The sequence below is a fragment of the Lepus europaeus genome, chromosome 9 (assembly GCF_033115175.1).
Source record: "Lepus europaeus isolate LE1 chromosome 9, mLepTim1.pri, whole genome shotgun sequence".
Lineage (NCBI taxonomy): Eukaryota > Metazoa > Chordata > Mammalia > Lagomorpha > Leporidae > Lepus > Lepus europaeus.
Genome location: NC_084835.1, coordinates 47,960,459 through 47,984,918, shown reverse-complemented (window position 1 = coordinate 47,984,918; position 24,460 = coordinate 47,960,459). Strand labels below are relative to the sequence as shown.

The window sequence follows — 24,460 nt, the reverse complement described above, 5'->3', positions numbered from 1 at the left end:
AATGAACTGGCAGATAGTAGATCTCGATCGTAATCTCTCTCTCTCCCTCTCCCTCTCCCCCACCCTGTTCTCTTTCTTTCCCCCTTCCAAGAATACCATATTTACAATAAGTGCCATGTTTAAACTGAACAAGCCAGAGAAGCAAATGCAAGTTCATAGTACATGTGAAGTTCTGGGTATCATATTTGTAACTGGGAACACTTCAGAGGTGTATCAGTGAGTTTAATGTTTGTATCACAGAATGTTAAGTGATAGTTTTCACATCGGGGATCAATCTATTTTTATTCCTGTCTTACTTGAGGTGCCCTGACGTCTGCACCCCCTCACACGGTTGAATGTTATGCCTGTGTGACTGCCTGGGTGACTTCTACTTGTTTGATTTAAAGGGTTTCCCACTGACCAGCCTTAAACAGAGTGTTTTGTGTCAAACAGCTCTGCGTTTCATATGGATTGCACAGTAATGACTTTGTGAGAACACCCCCCTCCCCTTTTCAGTAAGACTCCAGATTTTCTGTTTTCTCTCCATGTTTGCATCTGACTTTTCACGCACACCCCCGCCCCTCCAAGTCCTCCCAAACAGAGATGACCATTGATGGGCCATGCACGCACCCCGAAGCCTTCCGTGACATGCCATGAATGCTGCTGTTGAGAATGGTTGAGACAGACAGAAGGCGGCCGTGTAGACAGCGGGCGTTTGCTGGCCCAGTTGCAGGGGGGACGGGGGACGGGGGGGGGGGGGGTGCGAGGTGCCTTTGCACGCCACAGTGTCACTCATAGAAACTGCTCCTGAGGCATGTGGGGTCCTCTCCAGACATCCTTACGTGGTAGATCCAAGGCTGGACAGTATCTGGAGCCTTGAATTTCAGACTGGGTCCCGAATGTCCCCTTGCTTAAACTTGCCACAAGCTTGAAGATTTGTAGCCATTACTTCCGTAGTCCCTGAGTCCACTTAGGAAATTCCTACCATCTATTTGCTGTTTCTTCCTTGCAGGGTGAAGAAACCAAAAGCCTGACTCTTGTGCTGCATCGGGACTCCGGCTCCCTGGGATTCAATATTATTGGTGGCCGGCCGTGCGTGGTATGTTAATTACTAAAGTGCATTTTCCCTCTCCCTGGTGTAGCTGCAAGAGAGGTTAAGGTTATGGGGGGGGGGGTGCATTTGGAGCCCTTGTTCACTTCATTCAGATCTCTGTAATTAAAGAGTGGATTGTTTAGCTGACATTTTCACACTGTCTTGGTCTCCTAAAACAGCATTATCCTACTAATGCAATGCTACTTCCTACTGTTTGTCTTTGAGGCCGCATTTCTGATTGTGTAGCGACTGGACTGAGTGAAGGCAGGTGATGGAGGAGCAGCTGGAACAAAGCACTCAGCCACACTCCTCTGGGGTGGGGTGGGGTGGCCTGGCCAGAAGTGCGGTCCTGGGGTCCTCTCTGTGATCACCTTCCTCAGTTGGGGGCAAAGGCCTCCTTTGCAGGTCGTCTCGCTTTTTGCCCACCCTGTTCTTCATCAGCCCCTCCTCGAAGCAGACACATTCAAATCTGTCAACTTAACTGCAAGAACAGGGCCTGCTGAAGGACCCTGTGAACTCACTGCAGGGTGCAGCTCAGGATCTCACCCTTGTTCCAGGGGACTGTCGAATCCCTTGCCTTTTGCTTTTGCTGACCATATCCTCGTTTGCTTCAAAGGAAAACAGTCAAAGGAAAGGGAAGGAAAATCGAATTTGCTTGTTCAATAAATGAGGCTATCTGCTAGGAGCTGAGAAGTCCAGTGGAGGCCAGAAAGACTTGGGTCCCTGTGGTCACTGAGGTTTGTCCTAGAGTGGAGGGGACATCAGACAAGAAACAAGTAAACCTGATCACTGTAGACTGGGAGAAGGTGATGAAGGAAGGAAGTGGGGAAATGGCATATGGCAGGTACCAAGAAGCGAAGGGCCCCGTTAGCTTAGGTAGTCAGGAAGGAGAGGAGGAGACACTGAGCCGGCTCCTAAGGATGAGAAGGTGCTGGCTGTGCAGAGGGGGGTGATGTATAAGCCAGATCTGATTTTGTAGTTTTCCCAAGTGTTCTCAGTTCATATGATCTTTTTGTAAGAAATGCATGCACGGCCCCAGAAGAAACTTTACTTCCAGATGCATGTATTCGCCACAGTATTAAAAAAAAAAAAATACACACACAAAAGAAACAACTCAGCCTGATTAGCAGAAACAGCATAATGAAACCTCAATGTATTCTGTACTGTTGCCTGGAAAATCTGGCAGGTCATTGAGTACACACAAAAAGCCAAGATGAGCAACAGTGCACAACATTGTGAGTTACTGGAAGTAGAACACAGTACAAATGATGTGTGTGTTTTCCAAGGAATTCCTGTGCTGGATGCTTGGTTGGTTTGTGAAATAGCCCAGCTGGGGGGTTCTGACATGGGCTTTTCATTGTGTGATGCAGTACATTAATGCTCTCAGCAAAATCACATCATTCAATCACTAGTTTGCAGATCGCTAAAGAGACAGCAGCCAGTCCTGTGTATCAGATCCTTCCCTTAAGCCCTTGGCAAGTGCACTTTATTGTCAGGTGCCCTGGGATGAGAACAATCCCTTTCATTTTTCTTTGACTCAAGCCAGCAAAGCAGAATAAATCCCAAGTCATGTTAGTTCACCTTGATGAATAGCTCTAACTGAAAATGTGCGAGGAGAGGAGCCAAACAAACTAAGAATAAAGTGGGATGTCTTTTAAGAGGAAAATCTAGCTGTTCAGAGTGGACTTGATCTGGTTCTCTTTGATTTTGTGTTTTCGGGGTTTTTTTTTGTTTGTTTGTTTTTTGTCATTTGTTTCTTGTGTTCTGTCTGCCCCCTACTTTAACCTAAATTCTGGTGTTGGGTTGTGCCTGTTTCTCTCTGACTTTTACTTGAACTTTCTAATGTTCCCTTAGTATGATTACTTATGTACAGTATGTTTTGCAAAATAAACCAAAGCCAAAACCCTATCCCGTTATCTCCTTCTTCCTCCCCAGCCAAGAAATGTAAAGTGGTTAAATCAGAATAAACACAGATCTCTTTGCATTTGATATATTGACATCACCTCTTAGGGAACCCAAGCTGGCTCGTAAATCCTTTGTGGTCCACTGAGACACACTTCAGGTTCCTCTAGTGGAATGTTCCATAGCCTGAAGTGCTGGGTTCTGGATCCATGTGTACTTTGAGAGTTTTCTCACTGGGAGACATGGCATATGCAGATCAAGAGAACCAACTTCAACTCCATTTGAAACCAAACCATACCACCCTGTAGATATGAGACCGTGACCACGGTACCTTACTTGACCTCTGTTGATCTGTTTTTTTTTTTTTTTTTTATCTGTGGAATGGCTAATAGTGACACTCCCCACTTAACCATAGTTGTGAAGATTAAATGAAGCACATTAGAGCAATCACGGTGTGCTTGGTGCATAGCATGCTCCCAGTACATAGACGTGTTGCAAAACTTTGTACTTACATTTGAGGTATCCACACGGAGAGCTACCGGCATGCCCCTAGATGGGTGCATTTGTGGGCCACTCTCCTGTGAGAAAGAAAGGAGGCACACAGATCATCAGACGGTAAAAGGTTAGGACACTAGGCCCATGCAAAACACAGTGATGCAGAGCAGGGATGCCCTTTGAGGCTAGCTGATCTAACACAGCACCCACAGTACTGCTGGCCCTGCTCTGGAGAGAGTGCTGATGGAATCCAGATGGCAGCGAGAGACATATCTTTGTCATGTGGGGATAAATGTTGGGAAAAACACTTAATGCTCTTTTTGGGTCGTGATTTTGGTTTCCTTTGATGAGTCATGTAGTATTTTAGTGTGTGTCTGTATTTGGGGGAGCAGAGAGGGAGGGAGAAGGAGAGACAGGCCGAGGAATGTGCATTTTCCCAACCCCAGTTGCTGCTGTTGCATTGCCTGGGGACGGACTGATCCTGCTTCAGAGTCTTGCCTTTCCCTCTTGAGAACGTAGAAGATTCTGTTTTGTGTTTCCTGCTTGAAGAGGAAAATGTTGATTGTATAGTTATTTTTTTAACAATGGCATTTTTGTATATGTCTATGCTGAATTCGTATAATTGAGACAGAGTTTTTAGGGCATTATGGCAAGGACTTTACTATGGTGGTAGATTCTGGAGTTTTGTGGAACATTCAGAACCTACTCTTGAAATGATTTTGTTTGGAAACAAGGCATGCTTGTGCCATTCGATTTATAAATCCATCTGTTAATCACTAGAAATTTAATCTTCAGACTTGGAGAGGATTTGTCAGAGAGTTGCTTAGGAAGAAGTTTACGGACAAGCTGTGAGGGCTTTTTATGAGCTTGTGGGAGCCTTTTGAATTTAAGGAAAGGAAGGAGCTGTCTTCTTTCCCAGAAAGTTTCCATCCTGTTGTTTAATTCAACATCTAAAGGGATTCGAGAAGATTGGTAGGAGATCAGAATGTATTGGGACTGGGATAGCGGTGGTGAGCTTTTCTGATACAAATCAGAATGAAAAAAATATACTTCAGTGCATGTTTTTAGAATCAGATGATTAGATAGCAACAAGCCGAGCAATTCACTGTGCATTTCAGGATGAGGAGAAACAACCTTGACTGATAAACTATCAGTACAAACTCTCTGCAGGCAGTCTGTCACTCACTATCTAGCAAATGTACATATCCTTTGGCCCAGTAGTTCCATTGCTAGGCATTTGCCCTAGATGTATAGTAGCAGAGACATTTCAAAATGCAAGTAGGAGTGTATTATCTCACCATTGTCTTTAGGAGCAACAGCTGGAAACAATGCCAGTTATCCATATGCTGGGATTCAGCCACTTAAAGAAGTAGGATAGACACGTGGGGATTGATAGTGGAAGATCTACCATATTTCTAGAGTTAAATGAGGGACACAAGGACCTAAGAGTGGAAACAGCATAGTCCCATGTTTGATCATAAAACAGGAGCAAATACATATTTAGCAAGGTGATACATTGAAATCTTTTAGAAAGGATGCATAAACTCAAATAGATGTTATCTAGGAAAAGAAAGCTGGTTGGGTTAGGGATGGCAGACTCATCATTTTATATCTGTTGCATGGTTTGAAATATTTTACTATATGTATGTATTAATTTTAGTTTAAACCAAATTAGGAGAAACAATTACCCTCTTGCCACTTCTGACAGAGCAAGAGGGAATGACTGTTTCAAGAGTATAAGCTTTGTTCTTATGCCCGACTTAGTGCCTAGCGGTCATGTATGTGTTTTTTTAACCCAAAGGACACCCAAGATGGATCATCCAGTGAAGGAATCTTTGTGTCCAAAATAGTTGACAGTGGGCCTGCAGCCAAAGAAGGAGGCCTGCAAATTCACGACAGGATTATTGAGGTATGTGAACACCGGCCCATGTCTTTTAATAGGCAGAATGCCATCCTGTCTTGGTCAAGCTCAAAGCAGGACGTGTGTTGGCGGAGGGAGGCCTGAAGGGGTAGATGGTTGGGCAGGAGGCTCGCTTTCGCCCATTGTGTGGGACCAGACAGAGTGTTGACTGCCTTGGTGTTAAGTTTTTGTTAAATATAGAGAAGCTGGATTATGAGTGGCATGTTCACAATTTGGCTCCTTTCATGCGGACTTGCATCTGTTTTGTATGCTTCAGTTATAGCTTTGTGCAAAAACCATCGGAGGGTTGTGTGTTAGTTAGAACCAGATGAGCAATCCCTGTTGTACAAATTGTGACGCTTCACGTTGGTTGGTTACCAGGGTACATGGTGTCAGCTTCGGCGGCATTCCCCTGTCTTGAGGGCTCATGGCACACAATTATTTCTACAAATGCATGGAGCTCTCTTCTGCCTGTCTTCTCTACCTGGTGTCAGTTATATACCTTGGTTGTCCAGGGATGTGCGGGCGAAGGTTGATATTAGAATTCACTCCTGTTGTCATTGACTCCTTCGTTTTCCATTGTTTACTCATATTTCAAACTTTTATATACCAGGTTTATAAATATCCCTGGGGATGGGGAGAAGTAGATTGCTTGGCCCCATCATCATAGAATACCCTGGAATAGGATTGTGCCATGGTCTAGGCTGTTCCAAGTTGCTGAGTGGGACAGAGTTATTTGCTGTAACCTAGTATGGGCTCTTATCACACAGTTTGATATGAATGACTATTTTTATGCAGGTGTTTCTGACCATTTTGATTACTTTTTGATGGGAACATCCATGGGCTTCCATTGGTTGCCTTTCCTGTTCAGGAAAAGGTAAATATGGAAATCCAGGATGATTTGCTTGATCCCACAAGAATCTCACCATGGCCGTGGTGGAGTGCACTCAGTAGGAAAAGAGAAAAACAGCACTGTCCCCATGGGGTTTGCTGTTCCACACGCATTTGCATAGCACCAGTGTTCTCATGGGCCGCTTCAAAACTCTGGATTGAACGAGAGCCGCGACGGTGCACTGAGCCCCAGGCGAAGCTCGCACCCCTTGTGGAATGTGGCCCATACTTCTCCTGGGGGAACGGAGTTTCAGGAAGGCAGAGAACAGACTGGCTTTTCCAAGCCCATCTGGATGAATTCCGTAACGTGCAGTGCCGTGTGCGTCAGGATAATTTATGTCCTCAGGGAAAAAAAAAAAAAAAAAAAGAAAAAGAAAAAGCACAGTTAAAATCTCCTGGGAAAATGAATTCTAAGAGTCAGGGTGTAAGGATCTCTCCTCTGATGGGGGCGGGGGATGAGGGGATGCAGTGCGGGAAGCTGCATATTAAAAGGATGCTTGCTTTGGTTTTAAGGACATTATTAATATCATTACATTGCCTTGGACTCTTTGAAGAGTTCTTGAACTTGGAGCTCTTTCTGCTGTGTGCTGTAGGGTCAGTCTTTCTACTTCCCAGGTCAGGGGAGTGTTTTTTCCCCTAGCAAGAATTATCATGAGTGAGAGCGCTTTCAATAGGGCCCAGATGCATTTATCTTTTTTTTTTTTTTTTGAGAATGAATACATTTTCTGAGACTATTGTTCAAAAAGATAAGTACAGCCTCTGTTGCCAAGGGTTTGGTGGAACAGCCAGTTTCTCTAAGTAATGGAATTTCATTGCGCTTATGTTTTGCAAATGAGAAATCTACAGCTGGGCAGGATTTTCTCTTGGCAAAGGATGATCTGTGTTTGAAATGTTCAGTCTGGTTTCTGGTAAGTCACATTCCCCTTTTGGACAGTATGTAAAATATTAATCATGCCCCAGTGTTGAGATGCAAAGAAGAAGGGTCTCAGTGGAGAAAGGACACAGGGGTAATTGGGATGGATACCCTGTGCCCTCGGCTGTCATAGTCTAATCTCTTTTGACGTGATACAGAGATTCCCATGACTGAAGAGATGTGCTCTGTGTCTGAGTTTATTACCGGGTGGCATGAATTTGATTCTTTTACGTGTGTGCGTGCGTGTTCTAGCACTACTGAGAGCTAGAGGCTTTCTGGCCTCCCGCCAAAGGGCTCCCTTATTTAGGGGAGCAAGCAAACTACTACCAGATCTGCACCCCCAGAACTTCAGTTCTTGCAAAAGGGTCAGGCTCAGTGACGTCAGAAGCCACCGCGTAGGCGCCGTCAGGTGCCGCGGTGAGACTTTTGTGACATGCGCACTGAGAATCTGCCGGGTACGGGACGTTGGGGCTGGGGACTGAGGCACTGTGAGTGGCATCGACCTCCGCGTGGCCGTTTTCCACAGTGGTGAGCAGTCGGGGTTCGGTTCCGACGCACGAAGGTCCAGCCCTCCTTTGATGTATACAGGAGTTGTCCCCCTGGGCACGTGTGGAGTGCATGGATGTGTATGGCGAAACATACAAGGGGTACACATACATAGCATAAAACTGACCGTTTTGTCGCCATTCTCTAGTGCCAGGGGCATTAGGTCATCGTCAGTGGTGTGCAGCCATCCTCGTCACCGTTCTCCGGGCCTTCATCACGTTCCCCAACTGATACTCTACGCCCGTGGAATGCTGACGGCCTCCCCACCCCCACTCCTGGCAAACCGTTTTTTCTTCCTGGCTCCCGAGTTTGACTTACAAGCGGGCTAATGAAAAATGCCCTAGAGGTTCATGCACATCGTAACATGTTACCGGTACTTCCGTTTTTTAAGGCTGAGTGCTATTCTGTTGTCTGCGTGCGCACATTTTGTATATCCACTCATCCAGCCGTGGGTTCTCAGCTTGTCTTGCCTGTTGTCTGCGGTGACCATGAGAGTACCCTCTGTGTGTAATTAAATTACGTAAACCCACTTTGTGATGTCAGAGGCAGGAGCGACACCTGGGGGGCCTCCCCTGGAGGCAGATGGCTCAGCGATCCTCCTCTCCTCCCCACCTCCCCACCCGGATGCTCCCAGCCTGGGCAAGCATGGCCCCCAGCACTTGTGGGGGCCTCCTGGAACCAGGTGCCCAGCCCAATGGCAGTTGCCAGGCAACCCTGCCCGTGGGGAAGCCCCAGACCAAGGGGTGGTGCTGGAGCGGATTGGAGTCCCCTAGTACCTGCGTCATGGGAGACAAGACGGGGAGGGCTCGTGGGCTTTGGCTCCGTGGGAGTTTTAAAGAACCAGAGGAGCAGCCACAATAAAATGGCAGAGAAGCAAGGGTGAGACCCGTGGCACCCGTGACACAACTCTCCTGAAACCTCTCTCACTGGAATTTGGCTTGGCACCACCTGTCCCTGAAAATAAAACCTCCCGCCTGCAAGGGACAGTGCGGAAGGTGGCAAAATGAACAAGACCCGTTTAGAAATTCCAGCGGGGCAACTGATGCGGGAAGTTCTGGAATGCACAACAGCTATCCTCTTGGTGAAGGAAGTTCCATGGAGAAGAGTGAATGCAAGGCTTTGGGTGGAAACTCAGGCTGCTGTCACTGCTGTGGTTTGAGTGATTTGGCCTCTTGCCGTCATGTAGGACTTCAGTACCAGGAGGGTGGGAACTTAATGCGGGGGGCGGGGCTTGGTGGGAGGTCTTTAGGCCAGGGTGATTTTGGCAAACTGGATTGGGCCCAGCTGCTACATCTGCTTCCTGGTTCACCATGCCATTCTTCCTCCCCATGCTCTGCCATTGCCCCCTGCCACCCTCTTAAGAGGACACACCCGTGGACTTGACTCCAACAGCGTGAGCCAATAGGCCTTTTCTCTTTAGGAAGTCCCATGTCGTGGGTATTTTATTGTAGTAACAAAGCTGACTAATATAGGACCACTCATCCTATAAGGCTCCTCGCTCTGAACCACTCATGATAGCACTTCAGTTAATCAACAAGTTGGTTCTTACCCTGGGTTGCCAATGCCATCAGGAGACTTTGTAAGGATAGAAATGAACTTCGTATTAATTCACACTCAACTCCAGAAAGCAATAATAGCGAAACTTCATCTGTTCCACATTGGAATTTGGAATGTGGGAACAGCACTGTGGAAGAAAGCTTAACAGGTGAGAGTGATTTATCATGAAATGGGAAAGCAAAGGATACTTTACACAGCTATTTTTAAACGTGGGCTTGAACTTAAAGTCATAAACAATAGAAAACCTTGAAGAATCAGGGGAACCAGAGGAAGCAGTCCCATATCCTGATCTCTCTCCTCCTTTTGGAATTCTGGACTTGCACAAAGTAGCCCTCTCCAAGTAATGTGGAACCTCTAGAAAGCTGTGGGGAACACTTGGGATGTTGTTTACCAGAACTGGCAAGATCGCCACGTACTACTATACAAAAGGAGCAGCCGGGGCTACAAACTGTGTTCCATACTCCAGCCGTTACGGAGCGACTGTCTCTGCCAAAGCTGCCCTGAGAGTGAGACGGCCGAAGATGGCTGACTCTCTGAGCCTTGAGACATCTTGTGTAGATAAAATTTGAGAACAAAGGAAAAGCAGTTCTGGTTCCTGCAAGCTTGGACAAAACGCTTCCAAATGGAATTGGAGCAACGCTGGAAAGCATAAACGTCACCCTAGACCAGCAGTTCTAAAACGTTCAGCCACCACAAAGCAGTTGACTGGAACTGGGGATGACGTTCTGAAGCCCAAATGTTCCATGTGAAACCCAGGCCAGGAATTCGCTTCCAAGTCCACTGACATTCAGACAACTCAACATTGGTTAAAATGTGTGCCACCAACCTCCTGCAGCAGCAGTTTTACCTGTAACTCCGTTTTTCCCTAAAAATCAGAGGGAAGAAATTAAGGCACTAGGGACAAAAAAAAGAAGCATTGAAGTACTGCACTGTGCCCCGCAAAAATGTGAAAGTAGTACCTGTTAATCAAAACCAATAATAAGAATTCCTATGAATCTGCCACCTCTAAAACAGAGTTATCTACACTCTCGTAGATATGGTAGCTATGGTTTTGTTATTTTACCTGCATGAATGTCTGGTGAGATGTGAGAAGGCTGTGCTGGAAGAGGTGTCATTCTTTATTACTTGGGACTCTGCATCTCAGCACTAAGATCGTCTCTGGTGCATGCCTCGATCTTTGTGACAGTGAAAGATGCCACCAAGAGTTCTGAACTTCCCTCGGGGGAGTGACGGAGGCACCAAGGAAACCCTCAAGATGAGCCTTGACTTGCTTAGGGACAGAGTCATCGACATTCCTGTCTACCTGCCTAAGTGACAGCCATCAACTGGGTTCCCTGCCCGAGTGCTCCCAGCCTGATAAGGAAGCCATCCTGGAGCCCTCTTAGACTAAGTGCCTCCTGCCCCCACCAGCCACATGCCTGCAGGAGCCCAAGCTCTCCACTGGGTTCCAGTGTTCCCATCTGCCTTGGATCTGGAGGGACAGACTTATCAAACCCATCCTACCCCGCGTCTGCTGCTGAGATCTGGGAGGTTCCCACGTGCTCAGTGTTTGCTGCTGGCGTTTTTATGTCTCCCCTGTACCTCCTTTCCTGTGAGCTGCCCCAGGCACTTCCTATAACTTCTGACCCCACCTTTGATTGAATATACTCAATGCCTCTTTGGAAACCTAAATTTAACTTCTCCCAAGTACCTGTTATTACCCCTTCACAGTAGGTCTCCATCCGTTGGTTGACTCCCCAAATGGCCGCAATGGCCTGAGCTATGCCGATCAGAAGCCGGGATCTTGGAGCTTCTTCTGGGTCTCCCATGTGGGAGCAGAGGCCCAAGCACTGGGGCCATCCTCTACTGCTTTCCCAGGCCATATCAGAGAGCTGGATTAGAAGTGGAACAGCTGAGACTCAAACCGGTGACCATATGGGATGCCAGCACTGCAGGTGGTGGCTTTACCTGCTATGCCACAGTGCCCACCCCGACACTACTAGATTTCTTGAACAAACACTGTTTTGTTCTTTTGGACAATTTTCAACCTTTGGAAGAATCTTCCCAGTGCCCACAGATAGGTGGGTTAATAAACTTCAGCAGATTTCTTCACAAATATAGCAACTTTCTCTGAGGGCTCTAGCGACCATTCTAGATCCCTGAAATCCTATCCAAGTCCACTGTTAAGTTACTTTGGAGACAGCAAATATTGAAAAAAAATCCTGGATGCCCAATATTATCCCCAAAAATCCCTCTAGCAGGTGCCCTCTGGGATCTTCCCATCTCCATGAATGTCCAGGCACCTCAGTTGAGCAACCTAGACAGCACCGGCTGCTTCTATGAATGTGTCATTTGACAAAAGGCTCACTCAAAGAAAAGCACAAGGAAATCAAGGCCTACTAAGAGGCCAGCAAATTCACTCTCAGGCTGATGCTACCTATTCTTTCTCTCTTAATCAACTTTTGTTTAGCATGGTTCTCATGTAGGTTAGGAGCCCAAGTGATAGAGCTCCACCGGAATTCCTAAAGACTTAGAGAGGCCACAAATATGTGTTTTGCTTGTTTTAATCCGGGTAGGTTGGAGTGTGTTGTGTTGTACTAGGGTCACCTCTGGTAGTAAAGGAATCCCCACAATCATTGTGTGGGTTAAATGCTGTTCTGCTCTGAGACCTGAAACTTGGTTCGCTGGGTGCAGTGAAAGTAAGGCTTAAGCCCTCTCTCTGTCCGCAGGAAGCATCCTTTGGTGCAACCTTCTGTAAATAGGCCTTCATCTCACAAGTGTTCCTATTGAAGACTAAGGGATATGGTCATGGAAGCCGCGGACGCTCGGAGGCTTCTGTGTGAACCAGGCCTTCCCTCTTTCTGTTTGCTCTTGGTTTAGTTGGTCCATCATTGCTAACAGGTTGGGTTATAGGTTGACTAGAGAGGATTAGGAGTGCCATCCCTCACCTGAGAGCCAGGCTACTCAGTAGAGAAAAGTGAGATTCTGTGCTTGTTCTGATTGGGGGGAGAGATAACATCACATTGTGAGACCACAGAACAGCCTGTGAATTAATCTCATAGAGTGTTATGATTTTTTAAAGGAATACAATATTCACCTTTTTCTTTTTAACTTTTAATTTTGACATAATTTCAGACTTACAGACATGACTGTCTCTGTGCTCTTTATCCAGATTATTAACATCTACTCCATTTTCTATATCCATTTTTTTGCCCTCCTCTTTATCTCTACATACATCAGGATGTATTTTTTGAGGCATAGGCTATTATCTTACCTTGATAGAGTACAGTTATCTAAATCAGAAAGTTAACATTGGGATCATGCTGTGGTCCAATCTGCAGGATTCTTTCAGATTTTACCAGTCATTCCTGTGATGTCTTTTATAACAAAAGAAAATTGGGCTTTATTCCGTTTTCATATGTCTTGAGTTTCCTTTACTTTAGAACAGTTCCTGAGTTTATCTTCCATGCCACTTCTGCTCTTAAAGAACAGAGTCAGTCCTTGGGCCCTGCACCCCATGGGAGACCAGGAGAAGCACCTGGCTCCTGCCTTCGGATCAGCGCGGTGCGCTGGCCGCAGTGCGCCAGCCGCGGCGGCCATTGGAGGGTGAACCAATGGCAAAGGAAGACCTTTCTCTCTGTCTCTCTCTCACTGTCCACTCTGCCTGTCAAAAACAGAGAACATGTATCCTGGCGAGCACTTGCTTGAGGCTTCCTCATGGATGCATCCAGCTCACTTGCTCTTGGGCGGAGGTGATAAGGGTGTCCTTCTGGGTGTGTAAGTTCAGAACTGGTATGTCCAACACAGGTTGGTGATGTTAGCTTCAACCCCTTGGTGAAAGCCATATCTGTTTCTCCACAATACACTTGAAATTGTCTTCTTAATAACTAGCAATTATCTTGCAGGGAGATACTGGACAGTTGTGTACATGTCCTGCCACTCCTCAAATGATCATTGATGGTTTTCAATTAAATCTATTATTATTGTGATGGTTAACCAATGGTCATCTATTAAAAAATCTCTGTTCATTATACATTTTTAATTGACTTTCCTCCGTAGGAAAGTCTTCTTTTCTGCATGCCTTCTCGCTTACTAGTTGTATCAATATGGACTCAGAGATTTTTATAATTTGGTAATTCACATTGGCCCAGTTTGGGCCATACAGAGCTCTTTCAAGCTTTCAAGCCCTGTCAAGTCTTTTGATGTGTTGCCATCATTCTCTGAGCAACTCCCTACTCTCTGGCATAACAAAACGTCCCAGGTTCATCTTCTGCTTTCCTTGTTCCGGTTTTCAAATCAGCCGTGTTTTCAAGGAGCTATAGCTCTATTTAGTGGTGCATGGGGTGTTTAGAAATCAAAGTATGGATGCCAGAGCACTCATTGGGATTGAGTTGTACTCTTCTAGGTACCCTCAGCAGACAGAGCCAGAAAATACAAACATGTCCCAATATAAATACACATGCACACCAATTAACAACATACACTACCCTGTTTCTGTCCATCCATCTATTTATCTTGCAAATGATGCCTCTGTCAGTACCTACAGTCTCAGCCCAAGTCCATCTGCCGAAGCTTCTCACTCCTCTTTAATGATTTACAACTCCTAGTAGAGTCCCTTTTGAAACAGTCATCAATGTCCTTCTTTCCTTTCAATTGAGCCTCTGATCTTCGTTTACATGTTCTCAATGATTAGAAATTACTAATGAAAAATCTTTGAAATGTTTTCATAAGTTTTGGTCTGATTTTGAGGAAAAAAATAGGCCACCAAGTAATTTTGAAATTATATATTTTTTTCTTTTCATTATAAGAGTGAGAAAAGGTCAGTTTGTCTTGTATAACGATATGCAGGAAACTTCTTCCTGAACAGGCACAGACACACACACTTCATTTTTCAGTTCCATTAAAAATAAACACACGGGGTTGTTCTGCTCCTCTGTGCGGTGGCTGATCCCACTGACCGCATTCAGCTCAGGAGTGTGAAGAACTCAGTGTCAGCTGTCCACTTATTTGTGTTACTTTGAAACCTCTAACTGTTGCCTTGATTACTCAACTCTTGTGTTATAATGAAAGAGATGTGGTGTGATTCTGTGTTGAGAAGATTTCTTTGTTAGCTGCAAATAAGCAGACTTTAGAGACCCATTACTAGTAATGGACTCCAGCTCTCCCATTTCCAGAGGCAGAGACGAGGTCTTCATCCTCCATGGCAACCCCAGTTTCACTTGGCAGTGACATCACCCCAGATTGTGCTGCGGAAGGATGCTGAGGCCAGGCCTGGGTTGAGTGGGGATGAGCGTAATGATGACCAGTGATGTTTGCTGTGTGCACACTGAGCAGAAGGGTGATCCCCTAGGAGGTATCCTCCCCTTCTCATAAAACTTGGGGGTTTCTATACCTGACATCTAATTTTATATTATGGCAATGATCCTCATACAACCCACTTGTTCCCTTTAAATAAGACATCTCAATGGATAGATGACTCATCAGTCCATGGTCACACATAAGTGCAGGGTCATACATTTGGTATTGTTTAATTTGGGGATGCTGTGATCCAGTATGGCTGTCAAGACCTTAACCAGTCAATTTCCTTGTATCTGGGCTTTAATTGAATATTGTTTATTCACATATCCACCATAAGGTGCTGAATCAGTTGTGCTTGATGGACATGATAGATAATTCACACATACACACACATACACATTCTCTCCCACATGAATAATTTACTCAGATATCTCCCCAACACCTATACCTCAAGCTGTATCAAAACTTAAGTATGCACATTAATATATAAGCTTTTATTCCTGCTAAGTCCTTAAAACAAGAAGCCATATGAATAATTAAATGAAAGCATATGTTTAACTACCAATTCACTTGTAATTTCATCTAGAAACAAGTTGTAGCCTAATTCCCAGTTGAAATGAATTTTTAAAGGCATTTTTAAAAATTTATTTTCAGTGCATGTGAAACAGAGAGACAGAGAAAGAACAAGGTAGATTCACTCCTCAAAAGCCCACAGTAGTCAGGGCTGGACCAGGTAGAAGCCAAGAGCTTGGAAGTCAGTCTGGTCTTCCATGTGGGTGACGGGGACCCAAGTACTCAAGCCATCACCTGCTGCCCCCGAGGGTGAACTTCAACAGAAAATCCAGGTTGGAAGTGGAGTAGCAGGACTTACACAAAGTGCTCCAGTTTGGGCTGTGGGCATCCCCAGTGGCAACATAACTGCTGTGCCACATCCTTGTCCCTGAAGCAAATTTTAAACCTAAAAGTTGTATTAATTTTTCACCTCTCTGGACTAAAGCTTTCTTTTTTTCTTACTCAGTTTACTAAAAACACTCCCAATACTACTTAAACCTTGCTTTTTTTTTTTTTTAACCCTTTATAGCATCATGTCCCTTCTCTTCCATGAGCAGTAGAAGGCCCCATCGGGTTGTTTTGTGTCCTAAAATGCAGCCGATAGCTTTAGAAGGGACATGATGGGGTAGAATGAGCCCTGAGATTCAAATCCAGAGACCCGGGTTTAAGTCCATACCCTGCCACTCACTCTGTGGTCTTAGCATCCTGAATATCGGGTGTCTGTTTCCTCATCTCTACGGTGGGGAAAGTGCTTACTCCTGTCTTCCCTACCTGCCTTGCTATCTGGGTAGATCTAGGAAGAAATGTGGATTAAAGGTCTTTGCAGCAAAAAACAAATGGGGAAAACCATTACTTCAAATTCAAATTCAAGACGTGAGAGCATTATACTGAAGCTAAATAAAGTGGTGAGCAGCATATTTCTGAGAACTGTCTTTTTCGTGTTATCTGTTCCAGCAGAACATGTTTTGCTGCTTCAGGATTATTATTAATCCTGTGCTACAGGATTAAGAAAGCTAAACTCTTTCAGAGAGCCTTTCCAGAATTAACAATGTGACCAATTAAAACCAAACATTCCTTTGTGACTCCACAGGTACCCTTTGAATAACCAGCATTTGGTATTGATTTCTTTCTAATGATGGTGCATAGCTTGTTGTACTGAAGTTTAGACTTTATTATATTTATTATGATTATTTTAGATGGCACTGAAGATTACTAACTTAATTCTTATTTTGCTATCAAAACTAGAATCTCAGTGAGCATATTTGTAACATCCACCCTTCCACGCCACTCAGACAGATATACAAACAGATAAAGAATAGAACATGGGGCCTGCATTATAGCACAGCAGGTTAACCCCCGCTTGCGAATATGACATCAGAGCACCGGTTTGAGTCCCAGCTGCTCTGGTTCTAATGCAGCTCCCTGTTAATGCCTCGGGAAGGCAACAGATGATGGCCCAAGTACTTGGGCCCCCGGCCGCATAAGTGGGAAACTCGAATGGAATTCCTGGGTCCTGTCTTTACCCTGGCCCAGCCTTGGCTGTTGCAGGCACTTGGGGAATAAACCAGCAAATGGAAGAGCTGTGTGTGTGTGTGCACGTGCACGCACGCATACTTGTGTGTTTCCCTCTCTGTCATTCTGCCTTTCAAATAAATAAAATCTAAAAAATAAGATAGCACATATAGCATGATACAAGTTGCTTATAAGGCATATCTATTATATATATGTTAATCTGTGCATAAGAAAAAAACCTGAGCTAGTGAACATTTTATAGTTACTGTTAATTTCCATGCTGGGATGATGTTGGACTGTGAATATTTGAAGTTACATTTCTGCAACACAGGACTTATCCAAGGTGAGTGATTTTTCTTAATCCCCAAAATACTTAAGATGAGAATCTTGGTGAGTTAGAAATTCCCTTTGAATTTTTAGATACTACGAAGCTGCCTGCTGTTTGGATATTTCCTTTTAAAAATCAGGCCTCATCTCTAAAAGCTCGTGCGTAGCAAGGGCCGCAGACGTGGGCATGTAGCAGTGTCTGTGGCCCTGCAACTCTGCCCTCTGGCCGCCTTCCCTCAGCAGGGCATCTCTGCCAGTCTCTGCCCGTGTTAACCAGCATTCACCTAACGTGAACACTGAACTTTTAGAGTGCTTCTGCTTGCACTGAAGTTGCTGTTGTCATTGTCGTCCATTTATTATTCATTAGAATGACAGACCTTCTGTTTGCTAGTTCATTCTCTACAGGACTGTAACAGTCAGGGTTAGACCTGGCCAAAGCCAGGAACCCAGAACTTAATCTGGGTCTCCTGTGTGGGTGGTAGGGACTTAACTGTTGGAACCTTCAGCTGCTACCTCCCCGAGTGCACATTAGCAGGCAGCTGGGATTGGAAGGGGAGCCAGGACTTGAACCCAGCCACTCCAGTGTGGGATGCTGGTGTCCCAAGTGACATTTTAACCACTGCGCCTCCACAGAATTTTTATCTCTCCCTCATAGTCATCCTTTAATAATAATAATAATAATAATAAAATTTAATTAGATCATCCGCAAACCATAAATCAGAAGCGACTGATGCCCCTTCTAAATTTTTTGAGTGAAGATAAGGGCAAAAACCAAACCTTGCCTAATTTCCTGAGATAGCAAAACATAAGAAACCATTAACAACAATGCAGATAAAATGCATTTTTCATTATGTCATCTTTTCATGTGATATCTGGACACCTTTAAGTATGGGGGTTTTGAGAATAATTACTCATCTTTTTTTAAGAAATTAATTTTCATTGCTATAAATTTAAGACAAAAAGAGCAAGATGCTGTTTTTAAAAAAATCAAGTTTGGAAGGTGAGTTCGGGGTGGTCCAACTAAAATGGCAAACTGGGCCATGTGTACACCCTTTAGGTTTCTGGGAGACGGCTCGGGGCACCCTTCAATGCAGGCAATAGAATGGCATGCTGGAAGCTGATCAGGTGTTGTCAGTGAGAATTGCAAATAGGAAGCCTCAGGGGCAGAGGAGCAGCTGCAGGCATGGAGACACTGATGTGCAGAGATGCCACTTTCCCTGGGAACGTGGAGTGCCCGGGTGGGTAGCAGCCAGCGGCTCGATTTCGTCTAATGAGGCTTAATGAGTCCCCTGAGCCTTAGAGCGGCCGGCAGCTGTGTGGCCTTTGTCCGCCACGCCGCTCCCTGGAGCCCTCCAGCTTTCGCCCTGCCCTGGTCTGTTTTGATAGGCACTTGGACGGCACAGGGTCTGGGTCCCAGCCCTTTGGTTGCGAGGGTGGCGCTCCCTGCTGCCTTTCTGGTCCTTTGGAGTCTCTTCCTTTCCATTTCCATCGCGTCTTTCTTCCGATGAGGCCCCCGGGCCATATGACAGCTCTTGGGGCTCTGGAGAACTTGCAGCCTGCAAGTGTTTGATTTCCCAGCCAAGCCCCCATCCCCGAAAGAAAAATTCCAGTCTCTTAAAAAGGAGCCACATGTGTTTAGTTTTGTATCTGGAGAGACACTGAGATGGGGTAAAATGGATGGATAATCATGAAAGTCACTCATCAAAGACAGTTTTTTGTTCCTTTCATAGAAGGATCTTTGCTAGGAAATGTGTTTCCACACGAAATGGTTTGCAAGTTCAGTAACCAGATGCATACAAACCACATCCAACAAAGAGTTGTGTTGGTTTTGAAAGGTGGGAGAGGTATGACTTATACAGACCCCCTTTCTGGTTGTGGCCAGTTGAAAAGTCTTCCTGTGGTGTGAGTCCTTAGGATACCAACAGGAAAGAAACAATTAGCAAGCACGTTCATTTGGGTGTGCACGGAGTTATTCCACAGTGCAAGGTGGGTCAGAACACATACATGGCTCATATGTGGTCCTTGGGCCTGCGTGTGGAGGAGGGTAAGTGACACTAGGCTAATTTCCAGGGCAGTCAGTCTGTACGTGGTGGTGGTTAGGGAGCTCTGGTCTCTGGAATCAGACCAGCTTTTTGAATTCCAGGTCTACCATCTGCTAGCTTCATGACCTTGAGCAAGCTCCCATCATCACTTAGCTTGGCTTTCTTCTGTAAAATACGGACAGAGTTACACATATTATAAGGTTGTCATAATACAGAAAATAGTGCATGTGTTGGAATACTGTAAATTTGGCCACAGAATAAACGCTCACCAGGTGGTTAGCTCTGCCGTTTCCTTTAGGGCTTTAGAGACCCGGCTGCAGGGGCCTTCCTGCACTCCCATGCTCTGCGGATGGCTCTGTGCCATGGTTTCATGAACCTGAAATTGCAGTCGTGAATAGACCATTTTAATTTGTTTTAGACTTCTTTTTGAAATTAGTGACCCTTTGAATCTGGATTGAGTAAGAGCTGCCACTTCCTAAGGCCCTATAAATCACAATAATTGATCAATCAGGAGTAATTCTTAATTTACGTCTTAGTGTGAACAACATAGTAATTCATTGCACATGTGCTGACTTAAGTGTTCTAAAAATAAAGTCAAGCAATTGTACATTCAATATCAGCTATTTTTAAAGTGCCAAGACAGATTTAAGGTTTCTCTTTTTACATTGACTCATGAGTATTGGAATTTTTCTCAAAATCGTGCGAAGTTTGTCTTTCTTTAACAAAATCTTCCTTTAAGATGGAAAGTTACACTTAATTTCTTTTTATAGTAATATTTCATATCTTGATATTAGTGCAATACATCAGTGTAGAAAAATTTTAAAAATACAATGAAGCCTAAAGATGAAACTAAAAGTCCTTACTGATACTAAACATTATCTTGAGGAAAAACTAAATCAGTTTGATCATTCAGGCATGAATACAGGGGCTTATGTGCTGGAATCTGATGAGATATGGAAATTGAATATGGAAGACATAATATTTTGATGACTTGTTCTAAACTCTAGCTTAAGTGGAATGGGAGAAGTTCAAGTACAATAGGATTAAGTTCGATTTTGTTGCAGCATTGTTACTGGGCTTCTAATGCTTTGTCTCATTCTTTGAACTATCTGAATCACTATGCTTGGAAGAACCTTCGGTGACATAATATTAACATGTGTGGGGACTTGGACTAGAATTGCTGATGATACAAGAAATGTAGAAGAGAAGCAATCAAGTAAAAAAAAAAAAGTCATCATATTCTTATGGAAATCTCAAAACTTTTTAATACTCTCAATGAAGCAACCTCTTAATTTTCTAGGTTATTAACAGTCAGTCTTTGAAACTTAGGAAAATCCCCCCACCTTTTCTTTTAAAGGACTAGCGATATAGTAACAAAGTTGTTGAAGTTTATGATCACTCAGCATCTTGGTACCCAGAGAGATGTCTGAGAGTGGAGAGATACAGGACCCTGAGTTTGGTGGAATCTCCTTCAAAGAAACATTACCTTTCCTTCGGTATTTGTGTTTCCATCAAGTTCTAAAGCACACCTTTATTAGCTACAGTCTTTAAGTCATTGTGTATTGGCAAGTAAGCCTTTTTAGGTTGCTGAGAGATAAAGAGCTGGTATGTATGACTGTACATTTGAAAAAAATGACTGTAGGAGACAGTCATGGAAATTGCATTGACTATTGTGAAAAAGCTGTGCATGGGTTCCAAAAAGGTTTTGCACCAAAGTCAACTTATCTTTTACTGCCGTTTCCCATGAGCATTCTGAAGTCCCCTCGTGCATAATCTGTGAAGGAATACGAGTGCCTGAATGCAGAGCTCTTGGCAGGCTTCACATTCGCAGCTTGTGGGATTTTTGCCTTCATTTTGTAGGAGTTACCCGCTGGAGACCCCAGACAAATTGGACGGCATTTTAGCTTGTTTTGCCTACAGCCTGTATTTTATAAACTAGGTTTATACTTGGTAAGCAACGAAAGGAGAATCCGCTGGGTGGGTGGTATCACGTGAATCGGTGACAAGGAAATCTTTGTTCTGACAATGAGACTGAATTACTGGTAAATAAAGCCCATCCACAGCTTAGTTTACTGGCTACGTTAGGTAAATTTTACCAGTGGAATGCCCAAGATCTCACCTACTACATTTCACAGAACATCCAAGGAATTGCACGGATATAGAGAGAAGAGGCCAAGAAATTGCTGTTTCTGTTGAAATGATAACTTGCCTCTTTGAGTTTCCAAGTTAGGTCCATATCAAGTGCTGGTTGTTTCAAATATTAAAGGCATAGGAGGTGTCTTCAGCCTTTTCCAGTAATTGTTCACCTTTCTAAATGATCTTTTAAAACATAGTAGAGGTTGAAAGAGAGATATCAGATGTACTTCCTTTTGTTCTGAATCAGTTTTTTTTGCCATCTTGAGCCAGAGGATATAAAAATAGCAAGGGGGTCAGTGGCAGGGAAGACTGCCCGTTAAACTGTGTGAAGGTCGTGCGAGGCGGGGAATTAGTCCTTGTGCTGCACCACAGAGCAGGGGGTAGAACCCACTGTCATCGGGGAACATCACAGGGAGGGATACACTGATCCGAACACCCGGCCAAGTGTTTCTCAAACTCTAGTCAGTCATGTACCACCTGCTCAGCTTTTGTTCTAAATGCACCACCTGTTTTGCTGGATACTTGACATTTTTTTTACAGCCACATTCTTTTGTTTTCCTTAATGTTGAAAGGAAACTGTATGTCATGACTGAGTGGAAAGCCATTTTCACATGCTATAAATAGAAGCCAACAGTAAAAATAAATACAATAAAAACAGAGAGTTCACAGAGTTAAACTAGATACTTTCCTTGCTGAAGACTGCGCCTTGAGGCTTGCTTTCCTTTTATTTATTTTTATTTATTTATTTTAAAGAATTACACAGAGAGAGAAGGAGAGAGGTCTTGCGTCCGCTGGTTCACTCCCCAATTGGCTGCAATGGCCAGAGCTGCGCTGATCTGGAGCCAGGAGCCAGGAGCTTCTTCTGGGTCTCCCACGCAGGTGCAGGGGCCCAAAGATCTGGGCCATCTTCTACTGCTTTCCCAGGCCATAGCAGAGAGCTGGATGGGAAGTGGAGCAGCCTGTACTTGAACCAGTGCCCATATGGGATGCCGGCACTGCAGGCTGCGGCTTTACTCGCTACACCACAGTGCCGGCCCGAGGCTTGCTTTCTTCCTGTGGGAAGAGAAGTCAGGATGGTGACTGGGAGCCAGGTGAGAAGGCTTTTAAGGGACTGCTCCCACTCTGTACTTTTGTGGGGTAGTGGTTTGCAAGTGTGTTCATACTATGGAAATGCGTCAAGATCTACGGCCACAAGATGCTTAATGACAAGGATGCATCCTGAGAGCTGCAGTGTTACCCGATTTCAATGCTGTGTGGACATGCGCTCTGTGTGACCTCTTGATACAACCAAGGAACATCATAAACACAAGCTGGATGAAGCTGCTGCCTGCGTCACGCGCCTCACCGTTCTGCAGTAAATATTTGTTTTCATAAGTAAGGGTACACTCTAAAGTTGTGGTTATAGCATGACGAAAGCATGTCCCATCACACAGGTGCTGTTATCATTATCCAGTATTGTATTCTGTCCGTAAGTGTAAGTGTTGTACTTTTCTATGGCCGGCAACCAGGCAGGTTTGTTTACACCACAGGACTACAAACATGGATGTAATGCGTGGTGCTATAGGAATTTTCTACTCCATTACAACCACTGTCATATATGTGCTCTGTCTTTGAAATGTCCTTATGTGGCACTTGACTGTATGCTTAAGATAAGTTCACTTTCTGTATGTTGCCCTTAAAGTGCATTTCTTTAAAAAAAAAAAAAATGGTGTTTTGAACAGTAAGCCCCACATTGAGTCTGTCCCCTCGATGTAACCAGGTGGTCTGGAGCTTGCCAGTGGAACAACGTGCTCATCCTGCCGATCAAGGATCTTAACAGCAGAGCCAGAACTACCGGCACTGATGTCACGTAGGAGCACACCCCGCCCAAAAAAAAAAAATGATGGCAGGTGCTCCCTGGCTCCCTCTTGCCTCCTGCTGCCCCAGGCTAAGCTGATTGCCATGTAGTTCCTTTGATTTGCTTGGTTGGGAACAGAAGGGGCCTTTAGAGATTAGAATCCACTAACAGAGAGGAAGAATTCCGTCACTGTTCAAGAATTTCGAGGCAAAAAGGTAAATATTAGTGTCCAAAGCTGGACACCCAGAAATTGGGGAATTCCTCCTTGGTAAACAAAGTTTTATTGTCTATTTGTGTAAGTCTTTGGAAAGGCAACCTATCCCAATTGTAGGCGTTTACTGCGTAGATGTTTGTTGATAGACACAACCCAAACGTGGATTTAAGTGCTGCTCAGACAATTCCCCGGGCTAGATGACTCTTCAAAAGAGCATTTTTGCAAACCTCTTTAAGGGTCTGGCTGACCCTTAGCCAGAAATTGTCTCATGCACAACCCAGTCCAGCACACACAGATGGGAGTGGGTGTGGCAAATGTGTCAAAACGGGGGCCGGTTGCAGGGGAGAAATTTATCCTCACTGCATGCATGTAGCTGGATACTTCTGCTTCATTCTCTTTCTTTTGATGCTGGTTGCTACCCACTGAGTAGATTTGGTGGCTCCCTGCAGAGCAGCGACCGCCTGCCCCCCACCCCCAGTTTGATCACATCCTGCTTTGGAAGACAGAGCCGTGTCTTCTGTGTCGCCAATTGATGTCTTTTTCGGGGTCTGCCCTAAGTCCAAGCCTGCTGCCAAAAGAGTGGAGTCAGATTCAAAACTGGAATATAAAAGTAACCCAGTATTTGCCAAAGTGAGCTCCTCTCCTTGTCAGGCCAGGTTCATGAGCTCTGCACATTACCAGCAGATGGGTGGCATTAACCTATGGTCCCTTGTGTCAGAGTGAACTTAACCACAAAGGCAGCTGGAAGCCTGCATGGTCTGTAGATGTGGAACTTGGCTGTGCAGGGTAATTTCTTCTCTCCTCGAGCAGCTTGGAACCAGCCTGGAATTTGGTGAGGATGCCGTCAGATTTGGTTTGGAAGTCCCCTGGCTACGCACAGGTAGCATCCTTTGGAACCTATTGTACAGTTTGTTCAGAAAGGACTCAGGAAATGCTCTGCTTGACCAGCTGCTCCTGAGAGCTGAGGCACAGCCATTGAGCTCTGTACCTGCTGAATTCCTAACTCCTAGCACCAGGCCTGGAGCAGAGACTCCAATTAGTAAATATCTGGTTCATGACTCAGGGATAGATTCTCAAGTCACCCGATCAACTGCAGAGGGTAGAACCACAGGCAGTCTAACATTAGCAGCATTGGGGGCAGGTGATAATGTCATGCGGCCTTGGGGACATTTGATACTTTGACAACACCTCCTGCACACACAGGTGAAATCTGGCAGCTGCTTGCACGGGAATAGCAACGGGTTAAAATAGAGCTCTCTCCCTGCGCCAGGAAGAATTCCCAGTGGA

At 44.8% G+C, this 24,460-nt stretch overlaps 1 protein-coding gene across 1 annotated transcript in view; it reads left to right on the top strand.

Annotated features, from left to right (window-relative positions):
• PDZRN3 (PDZ domain containing ring finger 3) overlaps positions 1-24,460 on the top strand; it is a 255,168-nt gene that overhangs the window by 12,456 nt on the left and 218,252 nt on the right. The window contains exons 2-3 of the mRNA XM_062201278.1: positions 992-1,078; positions 5,271-5,378. Of these exons, the coding sequence (XP_062057262.1) occupies positions 992-1,078; positions 5,271-5,378 (195 nt within the window). The remainder of the gene's footprint in view (positions 1-991; positions 1,079-5,270; positions 5,379-24,460) is intronic.